The sequence below is a fragment of the Notechis scutatus genome, chromosome 1, assembly GCF_049901735.1.
Source record: "Notechis scutatus isolate UNSWTSFEM ecotype Mainland chromosome 1, rNotScu1.2, whole genome shotgun sequence".
In the NCBI taxonomy this organism is placed as follows: domain Eukaryota; kingdom Metazoa; phylum Chordata; class Lepidosauria; order Squamata; family Elapidae; genus Notechis; species Notechis scutatus.
In genome coordinates, this window is record NC_142009.1 from 8,984,491 (window position 1) to 9,012,409 (window position 27,919).

General features: G+C 43.9%; 1 protein-coding gene and 1 long non-coding RNA gene across 7 annotated transcripts in view; both read left to right on the plus strand.

Moving 5' to 3' along the window:
- The window catches only part of USP32 (ubiquitin specific peptidase 32), a 209,095-nt gene extending 199,568 nt beyond the window's left edge, over positions 1-9,527 (plus strand). For all 6 annotated transcript variants that reach the window (XM_026682756.2, XM_026682757.2, XM_026682758.2 and 3 more), the window contains exons 30-34: positions 288-479; positions 858-1,152; positions 3,406-3,833; positions 6,659-6,751; positions 9,115-9,527. In XM_026682756.2, coding sequence (XP_026538541.2) covers positions 288-479; positions 858-1,152; positions 3,406-3,833; positions 6,659-6,751; positions 9,115-9,288 — 1,182 coding nt within the window. In that variant the 3' untranslated portion in view covers positions 9,289-9,527. The remainder of the gene's footprint in view (positions 1-287; positions 480-857; positions 1,153-3,405; positions 3,834-6,658; positions 6,752-9,114) is intronic.
- A 33-nt stretch (positions 9,528-9,560) lies between these two features.
- On the plus strand, positions 9,561-13,471 carry LOC148132673 (uncharacterized). The gene is made up of 2 exons (XR_015747807.1): positions 9,561-11,372; positions 11,415-13,471. It is a non-coding gene; the product is annotated as an uncharacterized LOC148132673 (long non-coding RNA).
- The last annotated feature ends 14,448 nt before the right edge of the window (positions 13,472-27,919 follow it).

The following is a 27,919-nucleotide window of genomic DNA, read 5'->3' on the forward strand; positions in this document are numbered from 1 at the left end:
GTGACCACGGAGACGTCATCGGACAGCGCTGGTTCTTCTTCGGCTTTGTAACGGAGATGAGCACACCGCCCCCTAGAGCCAGAAATGAGTAGCGTGTATGTGTGAGGGGAGCCTTTACCTTTACTTTTACACAAAGGACTCAATGCTGGAGAATTTCTTCCTTGAGAGGGACTGAGGGATTCTGAGCATGAATGAGAAGAAAGGGGAGGGGGGGGGTTGCTTTATCCCACAGAGGAAGCCCCTCCAGAAAACTCCCCCTCACCCTTCGGTTCCCTTCCTGTCTCCAGATAGCAGAGGAGCACAGAAGCGTGGAGCAGAGCCAGCGTGCTCAGGCCGAGCCCATCAACCTGGATAGCTGCTTGCGGGCCTTCACCAGTGAGGAGGAGCTGGGCGAAGATGAAATGTACTATTGTTCCAAGTGCAGGACCCACTGCCTGGCCACCAAGAAGCTGGACCTGTGGAGGCTGCCCCCGATCCTGGTAGGCCGGCAGATCGTCTCTTTTGTGCCTTCAGCCAGGCCAAGCATAGTTTCTGACAAGGATTTCCTTGTTCCTTTCCTTTCTTCCCCTTCCCCTTCCCCTCCTTCTCTTCCCTTCCCCTCCCCTTCCTTTCCCTTCCCTTCCCTTCCTTCCCTTAGCTTCCCTTCCCCTCTTTCTCTTCTCTTCTCTTCTCTTCTCTTCTCTTCTCTTCTCTTCTCTTCTCTTCCCTTTTCTTTTCCTTCCTTCCTTCCTTCCTTCCTTCCTTCCTTCCTTCCTTCCTTCCTTCCTTCCTTCCTTCCTTCCTTCCTTCCTTCCTTCCTTCCTTCCTTCGAACAAGGAAGCCCTCACCCAACTCCTCTCTTGCTTGTCTCGCTCCAGATCATCCACTTAAAGCGCTTCCAGTTTGTCAATGGCCGCTGGATAAAATCCCAAAAAATCGTCAAGTTTCCTCGTGAGAGCTTTGACCCAAGTGCCTTCCTCATGCCACGAGACCCGAGCTGCTGGCCGCCAAAGCTGCTGACGCCGCAGGCAGACGATCCCACGGAGCCCCTGATTCTGCCGGAGGAGTGCCGGAGGACGGAGCCACGGAGCGGCACGGTGGCTGGAGAAGGCGACGTCCTCACCCGGAGCCCTTCTTCTCTCAACACTTCGGGCATCTTAAATAATATTAGAGGTAGGAGTCTGGGGTCTTATCCCAGTGGGCGTCAGAACAAGAGTTGCTTGGTCCCTTATTGGCAAGGGATCCTCAAGAAGTCCTTGACTTACGACCATTTCGATTGCTAAACAAGTCAGTCGTTAAGTGAGTCTTGGATGCAGGTAAGCGCATGCAGAGGCTCAGGGATGGCGAAAAATGGGCCTCCCGGAAGTTCGGAAAGGCCGGAAATGGGCCCAGTCACCCAAAGCCCCCTAAGGAACCCCCCCCCCCCAGACGAGCGACCCAGGGGGCAAATACACCCACTGTGGTGAAGCAGGCCAACTAGGCCACGCCCATCATGGCCACGCCTACCCAGCAACCAGGCAGAGAACCTTTACTAACATTTCTGGGAGCGATGTATCTTTTATAAAATTTAAATTCCAAGATACCTTAGTTGTTGCTTCTTATCCCGGTCAGCCAAAACTTTCACTTCTTAACTTCCTCCTGCACTTTCTTTTCCGGATGAGTGCTTCTTTGAGGCGGCCATTTCTGACCGCCGCTCTTACCGCCTTCGGGAAAGGGAGTTTAGCCAGCTGGGGAGGAAAGATGCGGCTTTCCTCAACCCTGCTGGAATCTCCCCTTTCTTCACCACCTTTACGGGGTGGCTTAGCCCCGAAGCCAGCTGGCTCGGGACGCTCCAGCGGCGAGCCCAGGCAGAAACCGCGCACGATCACGGATTCCTGCCTGCCCCCGAAGCCCTGCAAACCGGAAGTCCCACCTTTACTAACATTTCTGAAGCCCATCCCTGTGTGTTTCCCTACGTTGAAAGGAGCCACACGATCTCCAAAGGTCCCCAAGGAGACCAGAGGGAGGGGAGAGCACGCCGCAAGCCAATTCCCGTCTCTCCATCCATCAATCCATCCTTGTCAGCCCCACTCAGGACATTAAAGATCTCTTTCGAAATCTCAGGACATCCATTCCACAGGGAAGCTAAAACTGCTTTTTACGGAAATTTAACTATAATAATAACAGAATCTTGCAGATCTGAAGGTGCTCCCCCCCTATACCGCAGTGAATTAAGGAGGTGTCTATCGGAACCATTTCCACACGTTATCTGGACATTCTGGGTTTAAAAAATGTTTCAACCTGTTTTGCTTATGCGACTGATGCTGCATATCTCTGACAGCATCGTCTTCCTTACTCTCTACCTACCTATCTATCTGATAAACACTTCATTTTTCTTCTGGGCACTCAAGATAATCTAGGAGAGCCAGTTTGACCTAGTGGTTAAGGCACCAGGCTGGAAAGTTCAAGTAAGTTCTAGTATGTTCTCTAGTTCCAGTGATTGTAAATTCTAGTCCCACCTTTGCCATGAAACCAGCTTTGAGCCAATCACCAGGAGACTGTGAGTTGTAGTCCAGTCTTAGGTATGAAAGCCAGTCCTTTGCTATGGAAACCAGCTGGCTGACTGGGCCAATCACCAGGAGACTGTGAGTTGTAGTCAGTCTTAGGTATGAAAGCCAGTCCAGGAAACCAGCTGGCTGACTGGGCCAATCACCAGGAGACTGTGAGTTCTAGTCCAGTCTTAGGTATGAAAGCCAGCTGGCTGACTTTGAGCCAATCACCAGGAGACAGTGAGTTCTAGTCCAGCCTTAGGCATGAAAGCCAGTCCTTTGCTATGGAAACCAGCTGGCTGACTGGGCCAATCACCAGGAGACAGTGAGTTCTAGTCCAACCTTAGGCCTGAAAGCCACCTGGCTGACTGGGCCAGTCACCAGGAGATTGTGAGTTCTAGTCCTGCCTTTACTATGAAAGCCAGCTAGGTGACCTTGGGACAGTCACTCTCTCAGCCCAGTCCACTTCACAGGGTTCTTCTTGTGAGGAAAATAGGAGGAGTAAGGTATGTTGGATATGTTCTCAGCTTGGAATTATTTGTAAAAATAATAAAAGGCAGGGTATAAAAATACCTCCAGGTATTCCTTTTTCTCTACTACAATCCTGCGAGGTAGCTTGAGATCAGAGAAAATTTGGGGTGTGTGGTTTTTTTTTTTGAAGAATAATCTAAACCTTACCTAATAAGTTGTTGCTGCTTGTTATCAAGGCGAGAAGGATTGATTTATTTCAGAGTTTCTCAACCTTGGCTAATTTCTGAGGTGTGGACTTCAACTCCCAGAATTCCCCAGCCAGCATGGCTGGCTGAGGAATTCTGGGAGTTGAAGTCCACACCTCTTGAGAGTAGGTTGAAAAACACCAATTCATCCGCAAAGCACTCACCCATCTCTTTCTTTCCAGCATCGCCGTCCTCCGCGAGGAAGTGCCCATCAGGCTCTTCGACCAGTAAAAACCTTAGCCCCACCAGTAGCCCCAGGACTATGGGCAGAAGTAAGGGGCGCCTTCGTCTCCCCCAGCTCTGCAAAAACAAACTGTCGAGCAGCAAAGAGAACCTGGACACGAGTCGAGAGAACGGTACCCAGCCAGATCCAAAGGCCCCATTGGACTCTCCGGGCAGGGAGCAGCAAAAGTTGGGGGATGGTTCAGGAGAGCCGGTGGTTGCTCAGGACAATGAGGGGCAACTCACCAACGGATACCTTTGCAAGCTCAGCTCCTCCAGCAACCACAGTCTCAACGGTCTCCTGGAAGCCCGCCGGGAAGAGGAACTGGCGGAGGACCAAAGAGGAGAAATCTGTATTAATCCTATTTATAACTTATATGCAATTTCGGTAGGTGTCCAATGGCCATCTGGGTTGAAAGCTTGATGGGGTTTTTTCCCCCCAGCTCAAATTACGGCTGACCCATTGCATGAAAGGCCCGGAGGGGTCCACTTAAACCATCCCAAAGGGAAGAGCGGAAGGAGGGTCCCACAGTGTCTATCCAGGCTTAAATCACCTGAATTACAGGTAGTCCTCGACGTACGACCACAATTGAGCCCAAAATTTCTGTTGCCGTCTGGCCAGAAGATGGATAGTTGTCTGCCACATCTATTCATCTCCGCCCCCTGCCTTTTATCCCCAGAGCTAGAGTGGGGGCTTTGCTAGCAGTGGGGGCTCTTCTATCCCGAGGACCGGCCCATAGATTTCCACTGCTCTCCTCTCCTCTGCCTTCTGTGCATCTGCATGTCAGGCACTGGATCCAGCTGTTCCTCCTCTTCCTCATCAGCCACCTGCAGACCTGGAGGGCTGTTGACTCTCCATCTGGGGGCTCACGGGCGGCCCAGACTCCGCCTCTGTCTCTCTCTCTCTCTCTCTGCCGGCTCCATTCCTTCTTCCCTCTTGGAGTTCTCAGGTTGCCCTGATGCTGACCCTGACTTCCACGCCTCCTCCTCCTCCTCTGGTTTGGCTGCTGGAGGGGCCAGCAGACAACAGGCCACAAGAAGTTGTTCAAAGAGCTTTGCCCTATTTTACCACCTCTCTTGCCACAGATGCTCGGTGAATCACCGCAGTTGTTAAGTTAGTAACACCGTTGTTAAGTGAACCTGGCTTCCCCCATTGACTCTGGGGGTGTTGCAACGGTCGTAAATCCGATCATAACCCACTTTTTTCGCTGCCTTTGTAACTTCGGATGGTCCCTAAATGAATGGTTATAAGTTGAAAACTATCTTTATTCCCTTGGAAGGGGGGGGGGGAAATCCGTACCATCACCATCTTGGATTTTCGCTTCCCTCACAAAGTCTTCTCCAGCATTGCTCAGCTGCTGGAAGACAGAATGTCAGAATAACAGAGTTGGAAGGAACCTTGTAGGTCATCTAGCCCAAGCAGGTGGGCCTACCCCATTTCTGACAGATGGCAGTCCAGTCTCTTCTTGAAAGCTTCCAGTGACAAAGCTCCCACAACTTCCAAAGGCAACGTCTGTTCCATGGATTGATTGTTCTCACTGTCAGAAAATTTCTCCTTATTTCTAGGCTGAATCTGTCCTTGATCAGCTTCCATCCATTATTCCTTGTCTGGCCTTCGGGTGCTTTAGAAAATAGCTTGACCCCTTCCTCCTCTCTGTGGCAGCCCCTCAAATATTGGAAGACCGCTATCCTGTCTCTCCTGGTCCTTCTCTTCCCTAGACTAGCCAGGCCCAGTTCCTGTAACCGTTCTTCATACGTTTTAGTCTCCAGCCCTCTAATTCTTTGTTGCTCTTCTCCGTACTCTTTCTAGAGTCTCAACATCTTTTTTTATAACGTGGTGACCAAAACTGGATATATTCTAGGTGTGGCCTTCCTAAGGCTTTATAGAGTGGAATTAGTAGCTAGAAAGATTGAGGAATAGAAGAAGGGGACGGCAAAGAAGGAGGTGGCTGGATGGAACCGCTGAAGCAGCCGGCATGAGCTTAAATCAGGGGTGTCCAACCTTGGCCATTTTAAGACTTGTGGACTTCAACTCCCAGAGTTCCTCAGCCAGCAAAGCTGGCTGAGGAACTCTGGGAGTTGAAGTCCACAAGTCTTAAAGTGGCCAAGGTTGGACACCCCTGGCTTAAATGGACTCCAGAAGATGGTAGAGGACAGGAAGGCCTGGAGGTCCATGGGGTCGCGATGGGTCGGACACGACTTCGCAACTAACAACAACAACATTAGTACCTCACATGATATTGATTCAATCCCTCTGTTAATGCAGTTTAGGATTGCATTGGCTTCTTCACTGCCACCGCTCACTGTTAGCTCATATTTCATGGATTGTCTTCTTTTTTTTTTTTTTAAATATAGTTTATTAATTTTTACAATTAAAACCAGTCACAATACATACACAAATAAGCAAAAGAAAGAAAGAAAAAAGAAAGAAGAAAGAAGAGGAAGAGAGGGAAAGAATTTTGAGAAAAGAAAGAAAGAAAGAGGTTACAGGATTAAAAGTATTCTTATTTTAACAGTTTGCAAGATCTTCTTTGTTTTCATCACCTTAACTTGTGTCATATAACCACACCTGTTTTTAACTTATATCGTTACCTCGTTATTATGTATTGATACTTTTCTTTTATGCCTTATAATATATTATTTAACTTTGGTCAATCCAATTATACCAACAATTCCAGCTATCATAGTATAGTGAAGTGTCTTTGTTTTTAGCTGCCAAAGTCAATTTATGGATAAATGGATAAATTGACATGGATTGTCTTCTAAGACCATCTCCCTGAACCTTCTTGCTCAATAATGGGCCATCCATTGCCTACTGGTGAGAGGGGTTTGTTGAAGGCTACTGGCTCTTGAGGAGCCTTTGACAGGCATAAAAGTGAGAAGACACAACGTCTGTGGAGATTCTCAATCATCCAGGACACGTTTGTCCTAAAGGCACTTTCCAAGGGAGGTTCCTTGAAAACTTTTCGCTTCTCATCTAACAACTGAAGCAGCTTCTTGGATGGGAAGCGAAATGTCTTCAAAGGAAAAAAACAAACAAACCAAGAAAATCCAATTGCCTTTTGGGAAAAGCACTTTTGAGAAGATACCTCCTTCTAAAATGGCATCTCCACCGCACCACGTTAATTCCCCTTTTCCTCTAGCAGAAAGGAAAGGATGGAGGACTTTTAAATCAATGGATAACCTTGGTGTCTTGGCTCTCTTCTCTTCCAGTGCCATTCAGGAATAATGGGAGGAGGTCATTATGTCACCTATGCCAAAAACCCAAACGACAAATGGTACTGTTACAACGACAGCAGCTGTAAGGTAAGCCATTTTGCGGCGCTTAAAGGGGAAGGACCTAAAAGCTGCTAACAAGAGCTTCCATTACATAGGAACCTCTCTGTGCCCTGAAGTGAGTCGCCGTGATTTCAGGACATTGGATACTAACACGGTTTATTTTTGGCCCACCTGTATGACAGCAGCCTCTTTCTGGGTGTCCATCAGTGGCGGGATTCAATTTTTTTTAATACTAGGTCTGTGGGTGTGGCTTGGTGGGCGTGGCATGGCTTGGTGCGCATGGTAGGGGAAGGATAGTGCAAAATCCCCATTCCCTCCCCATCCCAGCCCACTAACCTGCTTTCCAGCTCCGTCCTCCTATGCAGGGCAACCCAAGAAGACCCAGCCGATCAGCTGGGACTTGAGAGGCAGAGAATAGATGGGGGCGGGGCCAGTCAAAGGTGGGATTTGCTGGTTCTCCAAACTACTCCAAATTTCCACTACCGGTTCTCCAGAACCGGTCAGAACCGGCTGAGTGCCACCTCTGGTGCCCATCAATTGTCTGTCTCAGGAGACCTTGAGGCAGATGAGGTTCTCTTCCACTTGCGTTGCTCCATTTTGAAAATTGGCGGTGGCCCCTTGGGGATTCGAGACATGTAGGTCTCTAGACCAGGAGTAGAGACTGATGGCTCTTGTAGGACTTCTGGACTTCAACTCCCAGAATTCCGGAGCCAGCATGGCTGGCTCAGGGATTCTGGGAGTTGAAGTCCACAAATCATAAAGGGACCGTCGTTCCCCACCTCTGGTTTAAATTGTCCTGTCCTAGAGAGTCCTGTGGTAATAAGCCACAGGATATTTGTTGCCTTTATAAGGAAACTTCAGATCGCTTAACTAGGTCCTGGCATTCTTCCAGAGGATGCATCGGTGTCTTTTACTGCATTCTACCATTTTCCAAAGTTTCCAACAGGATTTGTTTGTTTATATCCCATCTTTAAAAGGGGTGGCTCAGGGGCTAAGACGCTGAGCTTGTCAGAAAGGTCGGCAGTTTGGCGGTTCGAATCCCTAGCGCCACGTAACGGAGTGAGCTCCCGTTACTTGTCCCAGCTTCTGCCGAGCTTAACAGTTTGAAAGCATGTAAGAAAAGTGCAAGTAGAAAAATAAGGACCACCTTTGGTGGGGAAGGTAACAGCCTTCCGTGCGCCTTCAGGTGTTTAGTCATGCCGGCCATATGACCACGGAGACATCTTCGGACAGCGCTGGCTCTTCTTCGGCTTTGAAACGGAGATGAGCACCACCCCGCTAGAGCCGGAAAACAACTAGTACAGATTTTTACCTTATCCCATCTTTATTATTTTTTTTACAAGTAATTCAAAGCGATGAACATGTGCAACACACACCTTCCCCCTCCTATTTTCCCCACAACGGCAACCCTGTTAGGTGAGTTGGACTGAAAGGGAAGGACTGGCTCAAAAGTCATCCAGCCGGCTTTCATGTCTAAGGCAGGATTAGAAACATGTCTAAGGTGGGATTAGAATTCATTGTCTCCTGGCGATTAGCCCAAAGTCACCAGGTTTCATACCTAAGGTGCAGTGGTGGGATTCAAATTTTTTTACTACCAGTTCTGTGGGTGTGGCTTGGTGGGTGTGGCAGGGGAAGGATACTGTAAAATCTCCAGTCAGAGGTAGCATTTGCCGGTTCTCCGAACTACTCAAAATTTCCGCTACCGGTTCTCCAGAACTGGTCAGAACCTGCTGAATACCCACCTCTGCTAATGTGGGACTAGAACTCACCGTTGCCTGGTCATTGACCCAAAGTCACCCAGCTGATTTACATGGCTAAGGCAGGACGAACCCACCATCTCCTGGTCATTGGCTCAGAGTCACCCAGCATCTAAGGTTGGAGTAGAACTCATGGTATCCTAAGCGCTGGTGCCTTAGCCGCTAGACTAAAGTTGCTATTTCCTGCAGTGTCCTTACAGTAAGCTGCTATACCAGCCTCCCTGATCCCAAACAATCTCCAGTAATATTAGGACAAGAGTTTTCAGGAGTTTTCAGTATTTTGTACATTTAAAAATGTTGAAGTAATATTGTATTCTTTCAAGAGAGTGGTACTAGAGGGGGAGCTCTCTCGCCTCACAATCAGGAGGCTGTGAGTTCAATCCTAGGTAGCGACAGATATTTCTCTCTCTGGCCGCAATGAGTAAATATCAGCTGCGAACTCTGCATTGGTGACAGGAGGAGCGTCTGGCCAGTAAGCACTCAGCTCCATTCAGTTGCTCCGACTCCACCCTGATGCAAGGGATTACAGGGTCATTAAAAGATTTAAAAAATGTATAATTTTGACAGCTGTTCCCTAATAAGCACCTCTTCTTTTCCTCCTCCTCCTCCTCCTCCTCCTCCATCATCATTCAGGAATTGCATCCTGATGAAATCGACACAGATTCTGCCTACATCCTTTTCTACGAACAGCAAGGAGTGGACTATGCACAGTTTTTGCCAAAGATTGAGGGCAAGAATATGGCGGATACCAGTAGCATGGATGAAGATTTTGAGTCCGATTACAAAAAGTACTGTGTCTTGCAATGAGCAAAACGGGTTTTGTAAAGGTTAGTCCGAGGAGATTGCATCACAAGGCTGGCAACAAAAGAGAACAAAAGGAAATACGGTTTTAACTGAGCAGAAGAGCTAGATGTAGTTTTTATTTTTTATTTTAATTTATTTTTAATTTTCCTCCTGTGACCGGAAAGCACAACTAAAGAAAAACAAAATAAAAAAAAATAGCAGGGGGAGAAAGAGAAACTCTAATTAAAATGAGCATTTATCAGGTGGCATTTGCTTTGGTTTCCCATCTCTTGCTCCATGCCCAGAGGGTGGGGGAACACCCATTGGTTAAACTGTTTTATTTTGCCTTCAGCCTTTAAACTGGCTTGACCTCAGCAAACTAAAGACTAGGTGCATTTAAAATTTTAGAAAGGTAATCCAGCGAAGAGGCAGAATAACCGTAGTCTGATCGTTCCTTTGACCAATTTGCTCTTAGAGACGTCTGAAGTAAGTTGGGGTTGGGGAAAGAAATGACTTTTGGGAAAGCTCTCTTCCAATTGTTGCTAATGATTAACTTGTAGTGTTGTCTTGACAACATGAAATTTCTACCTCCTTTTTCTGAAGTTTTATTCCATGTCTGCGAGGAGAAGAGGCACACGCAGACGGCAGGCACAAGCTGCAGAAAATTCCTGCAAACTTTCCCTGCTGTTCATTTTCTCTCACTTGATGTATTCATTAGCAGTTCCTTTCCATCGCCTTAAGAATAAAGTTTCCTCTCTTTTTTTTGACCTTGTGGAATTGTTCCAACCCCTTTGGCTTTCAGAGAGGTTCCAGAGCAGCTCCAGCAGCCTTTTGGCGCTTGAAATGGCTGGAGATCTGGAAACTGAGGCAGCTCCAGGCTGTTGCTGGGGGCAGTGAGTGGGCTAATTATTTGTATTCATCTCCACTTTGGATGGATTGGGGTGTTCTAGGAGCCAAGTGTTTCTCTGTGTACTAGGGGGTACTTGGGTAAGAAACCTGCTCTGGTTGTGAAAATATTTTGCCATTGTGGTTACCCTGTCCCCTCAACTTACAACTTTCATTCAAAAGAAGCTAGTTCCTGATTTTTTTGGTGTATTGATCTGATCACTCTTGAGAATGGGAAAGTCAAATCAGGAATCTGTTCCCCAACTCAACCCAACCCAATGCAACTCAACCCAACCCAATGCAACTTAACCAACCCAACTTAATGCAGCTCTACCCAACCCAAGTCAACCCAACTCAATGCAACTTAACTCAACCCAACCTGAAGCAACTCTATGCAACTCAACCCAACCTATTGCAACTCAATCTAATGATCCAACCCAATCCAATTCAACCCAACCCAGAGCAACTCAACCTAATTCAACCCAACCTTTAAATCCCAGAAACAATGGAGCCTGGTTGAGTGTTTGAGCCAACAGTGTGTCAGTGATGGCTGATGGGAAATGTGTACCCAAAGGAGGACTATAGGCAGGGAGGGGTCAAAAAGTTCAAGATGGAGTCGGTGACTATAATCAAAATTTTACCCCCCCCCCTTTTTTTTTACTTGTGTCACGCGTGCAGGAGATGGATGGGGCTTCAGAAGGGCAGTGACAGCCGCCATCTTGATTTTTAGGACCCCCCCCTCCCCCAAGTAGCCGCCCCTCACAATGGAGATGGAGATGTACAAGGTTAACAGCCTCTTCTTTCGCACTCCTAGCACTCCTTCATTTGTGGTAGACCTTTTGAAAGGAGAGAGTCCTCACAAATATTGTTCTCTCTTCCTTCATTGGAGGGAGTGCCAGTCATGGTTTTTTTTAATTATTTGCACTTTAAAAATAATGATAAAAACATAGCAGAGTTCATTTTTCAGTGCTTTTGGGATAGCTGTGTGCATGCTTGGGTGTGTGTGTCCTTTCCATTCCTTTTTCTTTCGAAAAGCAACGTGAACATGTCTGAAGGATGACCATCAGCGATGGAGAGGTTGTCCGTTCTACCACCCAATAGGCTATCCTTTTGGCCAGCCAACCTTGTCCCCGGAAGGAATATTAATACTTCAAACCCACTTCAAGCATATTGTGGTGTTTAACCATCTCTTGATGGTGATTCCCCTTTATCTGTTCTTGCAGGTCAGCCAGAGTCAAAGCAGAGCAGTGAGATAAATCTTGTAGGTCAGCCAAAGTCAGAGCAGAGCAGTGAGGCGGGTGGCTGCATAAATGTAATAATTAAATGAAAGAAGGAATTAAATTGGCAGCCATGTCCAGCTTCTTGAATGGAAATGGATTGAGAGAGCAGAATAATGAGGGAGCTACGGCAAATGTTCCCATTTTCAGATGAGCTAAAAATCATTTTGATTTGAAAATCCTTCCTACACCTGCATTGGTTAAGCCAAGCCCCAAATCAGACACACACCCCTCCTTATTCCAATCAGATGATGAAATAAGGTTGATCAGAGGTTAGGATAAATCATCATTTCTTCACAAACGAAGCCTCTGAATCAGCTCTTAGTAATACAGTGAGATTTTAAAAGGGCAGCAAAGGTGAGTTTTGCTACTAATTTGGAAATCTATAGCATGGAGGACTATCTCAGCCTTCCACGGTTCTTTGAACTGCTCCTGTCAATCCTTCCCTTACTGAGAACCTGACAAAAATCCACATGATTTCTTTCGGCTAATTTCCCTGTCGTTCCCTCATTCCCCCCACAAAGCAAAACCGCTTAGATTTTGTCTGCGTCAGGCTATCTTCTTCCAACTGCAGTTTTTCTCAGAACACTTTTTTTTAAAACTCCCTTTTTTCCCCCTTTTCTGGCAGTTCCAGGGCATTGTGGCTTCGTCTAACCTCATATTAGAAACGAGGATTAGTGTTGAAGCTTGGCAGACATGGAGAAGGATTGCAGGGGTCAGGTGGACCTTAACATTTTAGCCTGCTCTTTGGTAGGTGTTTCTCAACTCTCAGAATTCCTTATCCGGACTGCTTTCAAATTGGCGGACTTTAACTCACCAGAATTCCCCAGCCAGTAAGCAACACAGATCTTAATTCACCCTGAGTGGGGAATTCTGGGCGTTAAAAGTCCACCCAATGTAAAACATGCTGGGCTGAGGGATTTTGGGAGTTGAAGTCCAAGGCACCAAGGTTGAGAAACACTGCCGGAGAACCCAACAGTTGACAGTTGCTCAGTCTTTTGACCAGTCTCCTTGAAACTACTTGCGTCCAAGCAACTCAGCCATGCACTGTGGAACTTAACCCATCCACGTGATGTGGCACCATCATCCAGTGGTCGCTTGTGTTGGGGCCCTTTGTCACTTCCATTAGCGTGTGCATGTGTGTGAAAGTTGCAGATGGGGTTATTTCAAACCCAGATCTTCTGCTGGACCCACGGCAGAAGGTTAGGGCGTAACCTAAGGAGAAGCAGGACCTAGTAGTGTCTCTTAGCTTGCCATGCAAGATCAAACCACCATCATCTATAAAGTCCCATAATCCTTGACTGCGCTGATGAGGCCTGTGTAGTCCAGAGTAGCTCCTGAAAACCAACTTCCCACCACCAGTTCTAATGGGTGCCACCACTCAGTCGTGTGATTAATAGCGTGACGTTCCCCCTTTTGCCAAAAAACAAGCCAGCATCTTGTTGAACGCATCGTGTGATGCCTATCAATCTGTGATGTAGCCAAATCCTGGGGGTGGGGAGAGATTTTAACAATGCATTGGCCCCTAATTGTCCATTTTCTTGACCACTCTGAGCATGGAGAAGATCCCTTCTTTAAAAACTCTCTCTCTTTGAAGATCCCTTCCACGTCGCTCTTCATCTCTTCGTTTCTTTTGGAAACAGTTTGGGTTTAAGTTCCAGCCCAGCATGATCCGCTCACCTCGTCTTTAATCTGCCATGCTTTGTTACATTGGTTGTAATGATTAATATATTTTTTTTAAGAAAAAAGGTTTAAATTAATTCCTAAATTTAATAGGAAAAACAAAATAAACGATTTAAGTTAACTGTTTAACTATATTTGCTCTGTAAATTATTGTATAAAACCTATTGACAATGCACTGAATTTAGAAAGGCTGTGTACATAAGTACTGTGTAAATAATTCAAAGGGGAAAAAACAAAGTATTAATGTATTGGGATATGAACTGTATTAAAAAAAAGCAAGTCCAAGTAACTGTATATGGAGTGAACTTGTCTATCTGTAAGTATATTATTCAAGCAAATTAAATACTGTGGATGCAACTCAACTCTGTTGACCGATTCATCATTGGAAAATTTGAGGGGGCAGCTTCCATAAAAATTAAATTACTCAGTCAGTTTTGATAGGGAAATAACACCATGACGTGACCTTTCTCCTGGGTTATCCATTACCTGAAAAACAAATATTGTCATTCATTCATTCACTCACTCATCCATTCATTGAATTTAAGTACAGATAGTCCTCAACTTATGATCACAATTGAGCCCAATATTTCTGCTGCTAAGCAAGATTGTTGTAGAGTGAGTTTTGCCCCATTTTATGACTTTTCTTGGCACAGTTGTTAAATGAATCACTGCAGGTGTTAAGCTAGTTACACCATCGTTAAAACAAATTTGGCTTCCCCTCTTAACAAAGCACCTAAGGGCAGGACAAGAAGCAACGGGTGGAAACTAATCAAGGAGAGAAGCAAGTTAGAACTGAGGAGAAATTTACCGACAGTTACAACAATTAAACAGTGGAACAACTTGCCTCTAGAAGTTGTGAAAGCTCCAACACTGGGAGTATTTAAGAAGAGATTGGACAACCATTTGTCTGAAGTGGTATAGAGTTTCCTGCCTAGGCAGGGGGTTGGACTAGAAGACCTCCCAGGTCCCTTCCAACTCTGTTATTCTATTCTATTCTAACTTTACTTGTCAGGAGGTCACAAAAGGTGATCACATGATCCCTGGGACACGGCAACTGTCATAAAAAAAAGTGATCATGTGACCATGGGATTGCTACAACAGTTGTAAGTGTGAAAAAAAAATGTTCATAAGTCACTTTTTTCAATGCCGTTGTAACTTCGGTCACTAAACAAATGATTGTAAGTTGAGGACTATCTGTACCGTACTGCCAAAACTAGGCTAAAGGCAATTTTGGGCGGCTTGCAAACATTAAAAACGGTAGACGTTAAAATGACAGAACAGTAACAAACCATAAGAGTAAGTGTGGTTAAAAAGTACAGTATAATAAATGTTAACAAATGGTGATCCTAGGAATAAAAGTCTGGGTGTACTTAATTCCATTTATGAACTCTGCAGCCATCAGGTGGTGGCATTTGCTTCTAAATTCTTCCAAACTTCCAAAAAGTTTGCGGTTCGTTTCATGACATCTCCGGTTTCACTCTGTGGTTTCTTGACTTCTGGAATTTTTTTCCTTACGAATAAATGAAAAATAAATAAAAATAAGGAAAACGATGTTGCACATTTATTTACATTTAGAGAGTAATTCCAGGTGAGAGGTAGGTGATCTGTGGCTTCCTCACCTTAGGTAGTCCTCGACTTACCACAGTTCATTTAGTAACCATTCGAAGTTTCCATGGCACTGAAAAAAGTGACTGACGACCATTTTTCACACTGAACAACAACCCTTTGCGGCCTCCCAATGGTCCCCTGCTTTTCAGAGGCTGCGCAACAGCATAGCTGTCTTGTGCAGGGCCCCCACAAGAGCACATCTGGTTATCAGGCAGCCCCCCCCCCCAAAGTCACACGAGAATGGGCCATGCTTTCGAGAATAGCTGTCAGGTGTTGGTGAACCCTGCCACATCAACCCAAAACCTCCACAGCATGTTACCTTTGACACATAGGTCATATATTTGTCATCACTGATCTAACAGGAAAACCAATGCGAGAAGATTCTTCTAAGAAATTCTTTAAAATGGAGGAGGAAGAGAAGAAAAGAGAAGAATGGAATGGAATGGAATAGAGAAGAAAAGAAGAGAAAAAATTGGAATGGAATAGAATAGAATAGAATAGAATAGAATAGAATAGAATAGAATAGAATAGAATAGAATAGAATAGAATAGAAAATGGAATGGAATAGAATAGAATAGCAATTAGAATAGCAATTAGAATAGCAATTAGAATAGAATAGAAAATATAATAGAGAATGGAAGGGAATGGAATAGGAATAGAATAGAATAGAATAGAATAGAATAGAATATATGGAATAGAAAAGAACAGAGTAGAGTAGAACAGAATAGAACAGAAACAATGAAATATAATCATCTTTTAACCCTTTGTGCGGTGGAGTCTGGGGAACTGAATGGAGCTAGCAGAGTGTTTCATGGACGGATGCCCTTCCTGTCACCAGTGTGGAGTTTTGTTCAATAGATATATTCTCATTGTGCCCAGAGAGAAATATCTGCCTCTAGCTAGGATGGAACTCACAGTCTCCTGGTTGTGAGACGAGAGCTCCACCTCTAGGCCACTGCACCATTCCAAAAAAATGGAATAGAATAGAATGGAATATTTGGTCAAGTGTGATTAGATACACAAGAAATTTGTCTCTGGTGCAGAAGCTCAGACAGAGTACATGCCAAGCAACTGAGTAATAATCATAATGATATTACCAATAAGAGGGGATAGTAAGATAAGAAGGATAATAATAATGGTACAACCGTATAACATGGGTAAATGTACACAGACATTAGAGCTGGAATGGCTGCAGAAACAACTTGTTGAAAATATAAACCTCAAGAAAAATATATAAAAAACATCCGTGAGGATGTCCTGGTGGTCATAAGTGTGAGGATAGGTCCTGTCACTTTTTTCGGTGCCGTTGTAACTTCAACCAGTCGCTCAACAAATGGTCATAAATCGAGGACTACCTGTAAGCGAGGAAGTTTGCAAAGGTGCATTTTCAAGAATCAACTGGACTTTCTGTTTTTTTTCTTTGAAGACATTTCGCTTCTCATCCAAGAAGCTTCTTCAGTTCTGGAGGGATGGTAGAATGGAAATGGAAGGATTTATATTCCTTGCAGGCAGCTGGTCATTTGCATCCTTTTCGAGCGTCATTGAGGCCACTTGGAGTCCCAAAGGTGCTTTTTCAAGGAGGCAACTGGACCTTCTGGTTTTTCTTTGAAGACGTTTCGCTTCCCATCCAAGAAGCTTCTTCAGCTCTGACTGGATAGTGAAACGTCTTCAAAGAAAAACCAAAGAAGTCCAGTTGCCTCCTTGAAAAAGCACCTTTGGGACTCCAAGTGGCCTCAATGACGCTCGAAAAGGATGCAAATGACCAGCCACGACCAGGATGACGGAGAATCTCTACAGACTTTGGAGCTATACAATTTGGGAATGAACGCCCTTGGAATGGTTGTGGGAGTAGGAATGGATTTCCAGAGGAAGAATGGCAGACTACAGGAACCAGGAGCTCTACTCGGGCGACCCCGAGGACACAGAGAAACCTTCCAAGTGGCGTCAACGACCCTCTAAAAAGGATGCAAATGACCAGCTGTCTGAAAGGAATCTAAATCCTTCCATGCCCCACCATCCGGTCAGAGCTGAAGAAGCTTCTTGGAGGAGAAGCAAAACGTCTTCAGAGAAATGTCTACGGAGATGCTTAGTCCTCCAGGCCACGGTTGCCCAAAAGTGCTTTTTTTTTTACCTCAAGAGGCAACTGGACTTTCTGGTTTCGCTTTGAAGCCGTTTCACTTCTCCTCAGGGGTGGGGCCATTGGGGGGCTTTGGGAGAGCCCCTAACTAAGATTCTGTGGAGTTTGGAGAACCCCCAAATTTCACTCCTGGCTGATCCCGCCCCCTCTTCCCCCCCCCCCAGGAGTCCCCATGCAACCTGTTTTGGAGGCAGGTAAGCGTAGGGCGCGTGCTGAGGCTTGGGGAGGATAAATATGGGCCTCCCGGAAGTTCAGGAAAGCCAGAAATTGGTTCGTTTCCGGCTTCCAGAGAACCTCCAGAGCCCCAGAGAGGCTATTTTCACCTTCCTGGAGGCTCGAAAAAAAGTCTCTGGAGCCCGGGGAGGGCAAAAACACCACCCTCACCCCCACCATGGTGCAAGAGGCTGACTAGGCCACACCCACCATGGCCACGCCCACCCAGCAACCGGGCAGAGGACCCTTTGCTAAAAAAATTTGAAGCCCACTCCTGCTTCTCCTCCCAACAAGCTTCTTCAGCTCTCGTTCTGAGGGTGGGGGATGGAAGGATTTTATATTCCTTCCGTTGGTCATTTGCATCCTTTTAGACAGTCATTGAGTCCACTAGGAGGTTTATCTGTATCCTCAGGTCTTTTGAAGAGGTTTCGCTTCTCATCCAAGAAGCTTCTTCAGTTCTGACTTGGATGGTGGGGAATGGAAGGATTTTATATTCCTTCCATTGGTCATTTGCATCCTTTTAGACGGTCATTGAGGCCACTAGGAGGTTTATCTGTATCCTCAGGTCTTTTGAAGATGTTTCACTTCTCATCCAAGAAGCTTCTTCAGTTCTAGACTTGATGGTGGGGAATGGAAGGATTTTATATTCCTTCCATTGGTCATTTGCATCCTTTTAGACGGTCATTGAGGCCACTAGGAGGTTTATCTGTATCCTCAGGTCTTTTGAAGAGGTTTGCTTCTCATCCAAGAAGCTTCTTCAGTTCTAGACTTGGATGGTGGGAATGGAAGGATTTTGGTCCTTCCGTTGGTCATTTGCATCCTTTTAGACGGTCATTGAGGCCACTAGGAGGTTTATCTGTATCCTCAGGTCTTTTGAAGAGGTTTCGCTTCTCATCCAAGAAGCTTCTTCAGTTCTAGACTTGGATGGTGGGGAATGGAAGGATTTTATATTCCTTCCATTGGTCATTGCATCCTTTTAGACGGTCATTGAGGCCACTAGGAGGTTTATCTGTATCCTCAGGTCTTTTGAAGAGGTTTCGCTTCTCATCCAAGAAGCTTCTTCAGTTCTAGACTTGGATGGTGGGGAATGGAAGGATTTTATATTCCTTCCATTGGTCATTTGCATCCTTTTAGACGGTCATTGAGGCCACTAGGAGGTTTATCTGTATCCTCAGGTCTTTTGAAGAGGTTTCGCTTCTCATCCAAGAAGCTTCTTCAGTTCTGACTTGGATAGTGGGGAATGGAAGGATTTTATGTTCCTTCCATTGGTCATTTGCATCCTTTTAGACGGTCATTGAGGCCACTAGGAGGTTTATCTGTATCCTCAGGTCTTTTGAAGACGTTTTACTTCTCATCCAAGAAGCTTCTTCAGTTCTAGACTTGGATGGTGGGGAATGGAAGGATTTATATTCCTTGCAGACAGCTGGTCATTTGCATCTTTTTTGAGCGTCATTGAGGCCACTAGGAGGTTTATCTGTGTCCTCAGGATCACCTGAGTGGTGCAACTGGGTGTGGAGCCTTTTTGGAACTGTTGAAAGGACTTCAATCTAAAACACAACCTTTTCAACAGTTCCAAGAAGGCTCCACACCCATTTGTACCATTCAGGTGACCCAGATCTTCACAGAAAAACCAGAAAGTCCAATTGGCTCTTGGACAACCATGACCTGGATGACTGAGAATCTTTACAGACTTTCACAAAGGCTACTAAAAGCATCAACCCAGCAAAGGTTTCCTCAGATGCCTTCAAAATAAAGGCAAGAGAAGATTCCGTATGTAGATATTGTGCGGACAGCAAAAATGCTAGTAGGGAAGAAAGGGAAGAAACAGTTCAATTCCTGTTTTAGCTTAGGCTCTCAAACAAGGCACATGTCCCACCCAATAATTGTATAAACCCTGCTGAAGAAACTTGAGTTTGATGGAAACACAGTCAGGGGATTCCTTCTGATCTCAAATGAGCTCACATCTCCAGAATCAGATGGGAGATTTTGTAGGAAACATCTGTGCAAACAACGGCACAGATTGCATCTAGATGTTAGAAGTTAACTTCCTTAGGGTAAGAACAAAAACAAAACCAAGGAGATATAAATATCTATATTAATCCAATGTGTAATTAAGCTTTGGAATTTGCTACCGGTACCATGAAATGTGAGACCAACTACTAACTTGGCTGGTTTCAAAATAAGGATTGGACCCAAGTGATGGAAGGTGTTGGGATCAAAGGCCGTTAGCCTTGATGGCCATTGGATTAACTCTGAAGGCCACCTGCTGAGATATGAATGGGCTTCTTTGTGCAATGGTTGTCCATTGTCAGAACAGATGGGTGCAGCTAACCAACTGCCCAGGGAAGCCCAGCAGATGGCCTTCAGAGGCGGTCAACAATCATCAAGACTAATAGCCACTGGTCCCCATAACTTCCATAAATGGGTCTAACTCTTTTTAAAGCCCACAAGTGATTTTCCCAAAAGGCAATGGGAATGTCAGCTGTGGAATCCTTATTCATCGCTGCCACATAGCTTGAGAAAGTGGGAGGGGGGTGATATTAATTGAGTAGCTCTTAGTAGACAAAATAGAATTCTTCTGATAGTTCAAGGTCAAAGAGTGTGGCGCAGAGAGAATTGGAGCTTACTTTGGGATTGGTGCACATGATGTGATGATGAGTAAAAAGGGGAGGGTTTGTAGGTTGGGAAATTGTGGGAAGTCCAGGAAGCTTTTATTTTGGAATTCCACAGATGTGCCAGATGTGCTATTCTAATAAAAGTACTTTTGAGATAATGCTTGTCTTGAAGTTAACTGATCGGAATGGATGTTCCCTGGAACGCTGGCATGGAACTTCTTCTTGTTGTTGTTTTCTTTGAAAACATTTGAGTTCTCATCCAAGAGATGTCTGTGGAGATTCTCAGTCCTCCAGGTCAGGATTGTCCCAAAGGACAGGTGCTTTTTTTTTTCAAGAGGCAACTGGACTTTCTGGTTTTGCTTTGAAGACATTTCGCTTCTCATCCAAGAAGCTTCTTCAGCTCTGACTGGATGGTGGGGAATGGAAGGATTTATATTCCTTACAGGTCATTTGCATTCTTTTTAGATAGTCATTGAGGCCACCTGGAGGTTTACCTGTGTCTTCAGGCTCACTTGTATGCTACCTTTTGCATCACTCAGGTGACCCTGAGGACACAGGTAAACGTCCAAGCAGCCTCAATGACGCTCTAAAAGGACACAAATGACCAGCTGTCTGCAAGGAGTATAAATCCTTCCATTCCCCATCATCCAGTCAGAGCTGAAGAAGCTTCTTGGATGAGAAGTGAAATGTCTTCAAAGCAAAACCAGAAAGTCCAGTTGCCTCTTGAAAAAAATAGTGCCTTTGGGATTCTCATCTAAGAAGCTTCTTACGTTCTAAGAAGTATTCAGTTCAAAACTGAGGAAGTATCTTGGATGAGAAGCAAAATGGTTTCAAAGAACAAAAAAAGCCAGTTACCTTTTGGAGGGAAAAAACACCTTTGGAACAACCATGACTTGGTTGATTGACAATCTCCATAGACATGTTTTTTTAAGCCAACCATGCTGGTAGCCAGCACCAGATGTCCTAGTGGCAAACTCCCAAGATGTTTTAGAAAATGTTCAAATGGCAAAGATTTTAGATATGATCTCCCAAAGGCCAAAGTTCTTGTCCTAATCCATCACTACATTTTAATCTCCGTTCAAGGTCCCAGTGACTTCTGCTTCCTCTTATCATAACACACGATGCTCTATCTTTCGATATTTATAATGATGAATAGAAGTCTTGCAGAAGAATTTCTCCAGTTATCTTCCCCTGTTAGCTAGAAACAATGATGTAGATTTATAACTCAAAATGAAGTTTTGTGTGTTTCAGAGAGGATGACTGAACACAGTTTGTTCTAATCCACATTTCTCAGGCTACTCTGGGCCAGGGAGAAATTAATTATGTTTTCCAACTTGGCATACACAGAATATATTGAGACCAAATTTGAAACTAATTTGAAAAAGAAAGGAAAGGGAAAAAGGAAAGGAAAGGAAAGGAAAGGAAAGAGGCAAGGAAAAGAAAGGAGAAAGAGGAAAAGCAAGGCAAGGGGAAAAGCAAGGAAAATAGTAGAATCTATAAAATCTTTAGACTAAATGCTGCAACTGTTTATAATTCAATTAACCAGCAAAACAAAAACAAAGTTTTTATTCTCCATGGTTATAAAAAGCTCTTTGTTCTGATAAAAAGTCAGGCAGCAATTATTTAAAACAAATATTTTGTTTAATAGCCAGGTTCTCTTCTTCTTCCTTCTGTCCCTCCTTTTTATCCTCTCCCTCTCTCTCTCATTTTTTATTATTAATTTCCTGAAGGCTGTTCCTCAAATGTCACCATTCTCCTTTCAGCTTTGAGGATATTGAGATCCGGGAAGAATCAGTCCCAAGGTCTAAAAAGTCTCATGTTCTGGTTTCACCAGGAGTTTCGAGAGTCACCCACAGTGTAAAGCCAGCAAAAATAGCAGAATAACAGAGGTGGAAGGGACTTTAGAGATCTTCTAGTCCAACCCCTTGCTCAAGCAGAAAACTCTTTACCAGACTTCTCTTTGTGTTAAACCTTGGAGCTTCATCATCTTATAAAGTTAATGACTGACCCCCCCTTCATCTCGACTCCTGAGAAACTCGTTACTGAATATTTATTTTAATCTCTCACAGGAGAGGAAAATTATTCAATCAGCAGGCAGCCCTCCACATTAATTTCAAATCATTACAGGTCATTTAATTTAATAAAAATGACCTGTAAATTAAACGAAAGCCTACTGAGGTTTTTCATTGCACACTCTTAGCATCTAAACTAGGTGTTTTTCAATTTTGGCAACTTTAAAGTGGCTGGCTAGGGAATTCTGGGAGTTGAAGGCCACAGGTCTTAAAGTTGCTAAGGTTGAGAAATATGGATCTAAGTGATGAAAATTCTCCATCACGGTACCCAAGAATTCAGGAACTTCCAATAACTTCCAATATTTGTAGGTTAGGGTTGAACTGAATTGTTCTTGGTGCTCACTGAGCTTGGTTGTAAAATGGAGCATATAGCCCACTTAACAAAGGCCTCACTCAGTGACGGAAATGTTGGCCTTGGTTGTAGTCGTAAGATGAGGACCACCTGAGTTCTGGATTGAAGAGCTGCAACAGGAAAAAAAGCAGCATTGGCATTGTGAAATCTTTGCTATGCTCCCATGGGCTTGGTCCTCTCAGCCAAACAAAACTCAGCTTGATGGATTTATATTCTGAACAGCCATGAATTAAATCACAATGTGCTTTTTCATCCCTGGATTTATCAGGCTTCTGTATTGTGTTCGTCTGTGAGTCAGACTTTCACAGCCGTTTAAACGGCTGTGAAAGTCTGACTCACAGATGAACACAATACAGAAGCCTGATGATGGCAGATGAGATTCTGCCGAAACGTTGCTACAACTTTAAAAGCACAACTATAATGACGTGGGAAAATACCCAAACAAAGCTGAATACCATACATGTAAGTACCCGCGAAAACTTAAGAAATATGTATGTATGTATGTATGTATGTATGTATGTATGTATGTATGTATGTATGTATGTATGTATGGTATTCAGCTTTGTTTGGGTATTTTCCCACGTCATTGTAGTTGTGCTTTTAAAGTTGTAGCAACGTTTCAGCAGAATCTCATCTGCCATCATCAGGCTTCTGTATTGTGTCCGTCCGTGTCTCTATTGTGTCCTTGTGTCCATGTAAGTACCCGCGAAAACTTAAGAAACACACACACACATACACACACACACACACACACATAAATTATCTTCTATATCTTCTATATCAATGTGGAAGTCCTTTGAGGGAACACCTACAGGAAATGGATGCACACTCCCTTGCACACATACCACCCTCTCATGTCTCCAAAGACTTGTGTTGGCGCTGTTTGAAGGACCCAGAAAAGGAAGTTTATTTCTGATAAAATAAACAGACCATCTGCCATCCTTTGGCTGCCCATGGCGCTCTGTCTAAACACAACCTCTCGCCAAAGAGTTGCATATGTTTGTGGCTGCCTTGAGCCAAAAGTCCACGGGCAGCATCAACTTTGCTGACCCATTTTTTTCAGCTCAGAGGTTTTCCATAGTCCCAGGTCTCTAGTTGTATCTGATGTTGGATGTTATAACCCACCCCTCTCCTAGAAAAATGAAATATTTTAGGATATACTAAAAAGGCAGAATATTTTCCCTAAAAGAGAAGTAGAAACTCAGAGAGGCAGAAACTCAGCCCCCCTGCACCTTTGTCAATGGGCCATTAAGGTTATTCTACATAACAAAGGTCTACCTCCTTTAGGCAGAGCCATTTCATTGCCCTTCATTGCAACCACCCATCAAATTTCAACCAAACTTAGCACACAGACAACCTACAAAGCTAGCTAGGACCTCTAGATACAGGAAGAGTATCCCAGGAAGTTCAAAGCTCAGAGAGGGCATAAAACCCAGGGACTCTCAGCATCTCCTCCCCTTTTTCTTCGCCCAGGAGCTCCAAGGCATTTGATCCTGTCCACCATTAAACCATCTTTCCAAACAGCCTCCATGTTTACAGTGTCTTTCTCCCCACTTGGAACTGAACCCAGAAGGATATTTCTTCCAACAATTGGATGTAGTTGGGTATGCAAAGTTGGATAGGAAAAAAAACGGTAGTGTCATTTTCTGAACTTATTCTATCTCTATCTGCTAAGTCAGGGGTCCCCAGCCTCTGGTCTGTGGACTGGCACTAGTCTGCAGCATGCCAGAAACCAAGCCACCGCACAAACAAGTGAAGCTCCATCCGCAGGATACAGGTGGCACATAAAGCCACATCCCCTCCAGTCTGCAAAACAACCTCTCTCCACAGAACCAGTCCCTGATGTCCAAAAGGTTGGGGGTCTCTGTGCTGGACTGTGTTTCTCAACCTTAGGGACTCTAAGTTGTGTGGACTTCAGCTCCCAGAATTCCCCAGCCAATCAGGCGCTCTTTATCTCTCTCTCTGTTTCTCTGTGTCTCTGTTTTTCTCTCTGTGTGTGTCTCTCTGTCTCTTATCTCTCATCTATCTTTCATGTATCTTTCATCTATCTCTCTATCTCTCTATTTCTATCTATCTATCTATCTATCTATCTATCTATCTATCTATCTATCTATCTATCTATCTATCATCTATCATCTAGCTACTTAGCTATTCTCTCTTTCTCTCTCCCCTCATCTGTCTCTCTGTTTACATATCTAGCTAGCTCTCTCTCTCTCTATCATCTATCATCTATCATCTATCCATCTATCCATCTATCCATCTATCCATCTATCTATACATCTATCTATCTATCTATCTATCTATCTATCTATCTATCTATCTATCTATCTATCTATCTATCTATCTATCTATCTATCTATCTATCTATCTATCTATCTATCTATCTATCTATCTATCTATCATCTACCATCTATCTATCTATATCTATCTATCTATCTAATCTATTTATCTATTTTCTCTTCTCTCTCTCTCTCACCGTATATTTTGGGCATTTAAGAATATATATATTGCGTACAATTTAAATAGTTCCAAAAATACAAATCAGACAGCAAAATTCTCTTGCATTTTTTAAAATTCATTTGAATGCTCAGCCCAGAAGAAAAGCTCTTAAATAATATAAAAATACATGTGAGGTTTTGTATATTCATCCACAATATATAAACTCTAAACATACATGTTGCTTCTTTCCCTGATTTTACTTTTGCGTTTTTCCATAAGCTCTTTGCGATTCAATTTATTGCAAGTAAGAAAATAATTCAGTTGCAGTGTTTTTTAAATCTCTAGAGAAGGAGACAGCATACTGTATATAAAATATTCAGGTCATAACTGTCATCAACCATTCTGTGTCAATCCCCAATTGGCATTTCTGGGACACAGGAGAGAAATGTTAATTTCTGGCTACAGAAAATGCACTGAGAGGCCCAAAGCTGCCCATGGTTAGTGCAAAGCGAGGCTGGCAATCTTTGCATTCAACACGGGTCACCCCAAATTATTTCCAGTAAAAGCGTGTGTTAATGAATGCCAGCTCAATATCAATTAAAAAATATAATAAAAAAAATTATAACAGCAATCAGAAAGGCCAAGAAACCATCACTAGTAATTTAGCAACTGGACTCCAGCAAACTTTTAGTCAGTTAAGCTCAAGAATGTTTCAGTTGGTTAAAAAAAATGTCTAAAGAAGAAATGTCAGAGCTATGGTTTTCCCAGGAATCATGTGCGGCTGTCAGGGTCAGATGATAAGGAAGGCTGAGAGCCAAAGAATTCATCATCTTCTGTTAATGACCCCATAATCCCTTGCGGGGTGGAGTCTGGGTAACTGAATGGAGCTGAATATTTACTGGCCAGATGCCCTTCCTGTTGCCAATGTGGAGTTTTGTTCAGCAGATGCATTCTCAGTGTGCCCAGAGAGAGAAATATCTGCCTCTACCTGGGATTGAACTCACAGCCTCCTGATTGTGAGACGAGAGCTCCACGTCTAGGCGACTGCACCACTCTGAGAGCTGAAGAATTTATACTTTCAAATTGTGGTGCTGGAGAACACTCTCGTGAGCCGCTTGGACGGCAGTCAATCCTAAAGGAAACCAACACTGACTGTCCTTCAGAAGGGCCCAGTGGTGGGATTCAAAATTTTTTACTACCGGTTCTGGCTTGGTGGGCATGGCAGGGGAAGGATACTGCAAAATCTCCATTCCTTCCCCACCCCACTAACCTGCTTTCCAGCTCCATCCTCCTGTGCAGGGCAACCAAAGAAGACCCAGCCAATCAGCTGGGACTCAGGAAGCAGAGAAGAGACGGGGTTGGCGGGGCCAGTCAGAGGTGGGATTGGCCGTTTCTCTGAACTACTCAAAATTTCCGCTACCGGTTCTCCAGAACTGGTCAGAACCTGCTGAATATCCACCTCTGGGAAGGGCAGATCTTGAAGCTGAAGCTCAAGTCCACCTAATGAGAAGAGAGAACTCATCCTGAGGTTGGGAAAGATGGAAGGTAGAAGAAGGAGGAGAGGGCAGAGGATGAGATGGTTAGATGGTGTCATCCATTCAATGAACATGAATTTTGACAAACCCTAGAAGACAATGGAGGACGGAAGGGCCCAGCATCCTACAGTCCATGGGATTACAAAGAGTCAGACACAATTTAGTGATTAAGCAACAAAAGAAGAAGAAAAGGTAAGAAGAACTATTTTCTTCATGGAGACACTTCCAAGCCATCTTTGGAAGAAATGTCTTCCTATGTCTCATTTTAGAAGGAATGCCTCCTTGGGAATGGTGATGGCTGTGAGACTACCGTCAAAAATTCAAGGATGCTTTTATCTCCACAGTGGATTGTTTTGGTTCCTGAACAAGTAGCAGGTGGGTTTTGATAAAACATCTCTCTTCTACATGTGTGAAAGATGGAAGTCCTTGTGTTTGCTCTCTAGGATGCTAGAAAATAAAGATTTCTTGATTCCTTCACTTTAGACAAGAATCCAAGGAGTATCGTTTCTTCAAGAGGGAACATAGAAGTGGAAAATGTTTGGATTTTCAGCCTCCTTGGAAGTTGGATGAGAACTTGGCTTCAAAATATCTTCTTCTTCTTGGGCCATATCCGTCATCGGACGTTGGCGATCATGTTGGCAATCAAAATATTTGCGGGGGCTTAATTCTCCTTTTTAGAGATATCCTATTACTCCTAGAAGTGGAGGGAATATTTTTTCTTTCTCTTTTCGGGATGATGATGGAAAAAAGAATATACAATGAAATTGTAAACAGGACAGATAAAAGTATAAGTATAATTACTATGAAGATATGGAAATTTGGAAAAGGATGTGTAATAAAATTAGAAATGAACGAGAAGTTGTAAAATAAAGCGGAGGAAAGTAAATGAAGAAAAAAATAATGAAATCTATAAAGTAATGATAAGATATGAAATTGAATATAGAAAGATGAGTATGTAATTAAGATTATATCTGTATGGAGATGTGACAACCTGGAAACATGTTGTTCTCTAAAAAAAGACGTTTTATTTTTTAATATTTTTTTTTAAAAAACCCAAATAATTTTTTTAAAAAAGAGACATCCTGTTACTGATGAATTTTAGCTTTGTCCCCTCCCTAGGAATGGGGTGAGAGTCTTCCTCAGCCAGTTGCCTAACCTGCTTTCGGAATGCCATTTTAGCAACATGCTCAGGGTTTTGGGCTAGAACAGAAATATCTTGAAAGTTTTCATAAGTAGGGCCAACAGATTTGGGCTGCAAACATTTCGATGTCCGCTAGATGGCGATGTTTTGCCCTTCTATGCTGCCATAGGGGTCACACAGCATCCCCCAGTCATGTGACCAAAATTCAGACGCTTGGGAACTGACTCATATTGCAGGGTCTCGGGGTCATGTGGCTTTTTGCGACAGTCTAATAAGCAAAGGAAGCCAGATTCACTTAATAACCATGTTCCTAGCTTACCAACTGCAGCCATTCATTTAACAATTATGGCAAGGAAGGTCATAAAACGGAGCAAAATATGTTTTTATCAAAGTCTCACTTTGGAACAGAAAATTTGGGCTCAATTGTGGTCATAAGATGGGGACTACCTGTATTGATGAGAAGCAGGAATATTCTCAGGAATTTCAAGATGGGGGCATGACGGACATAAAAGCCCAGTCTAGCACAATACCGCTGGAAAAAAATATCACTTGTCTGAAATAGTATAGGGTCTCCTGCTTGAGCAGGGGGTTGGACTAGAAGACCTCCAAGGTCCTTTTCAGCTCTATTCTGATTGATTGATTGATATATAAAAAAAGGCAGCTGTTCAATCACACACTGTCATGGGTGCCATTTTAAC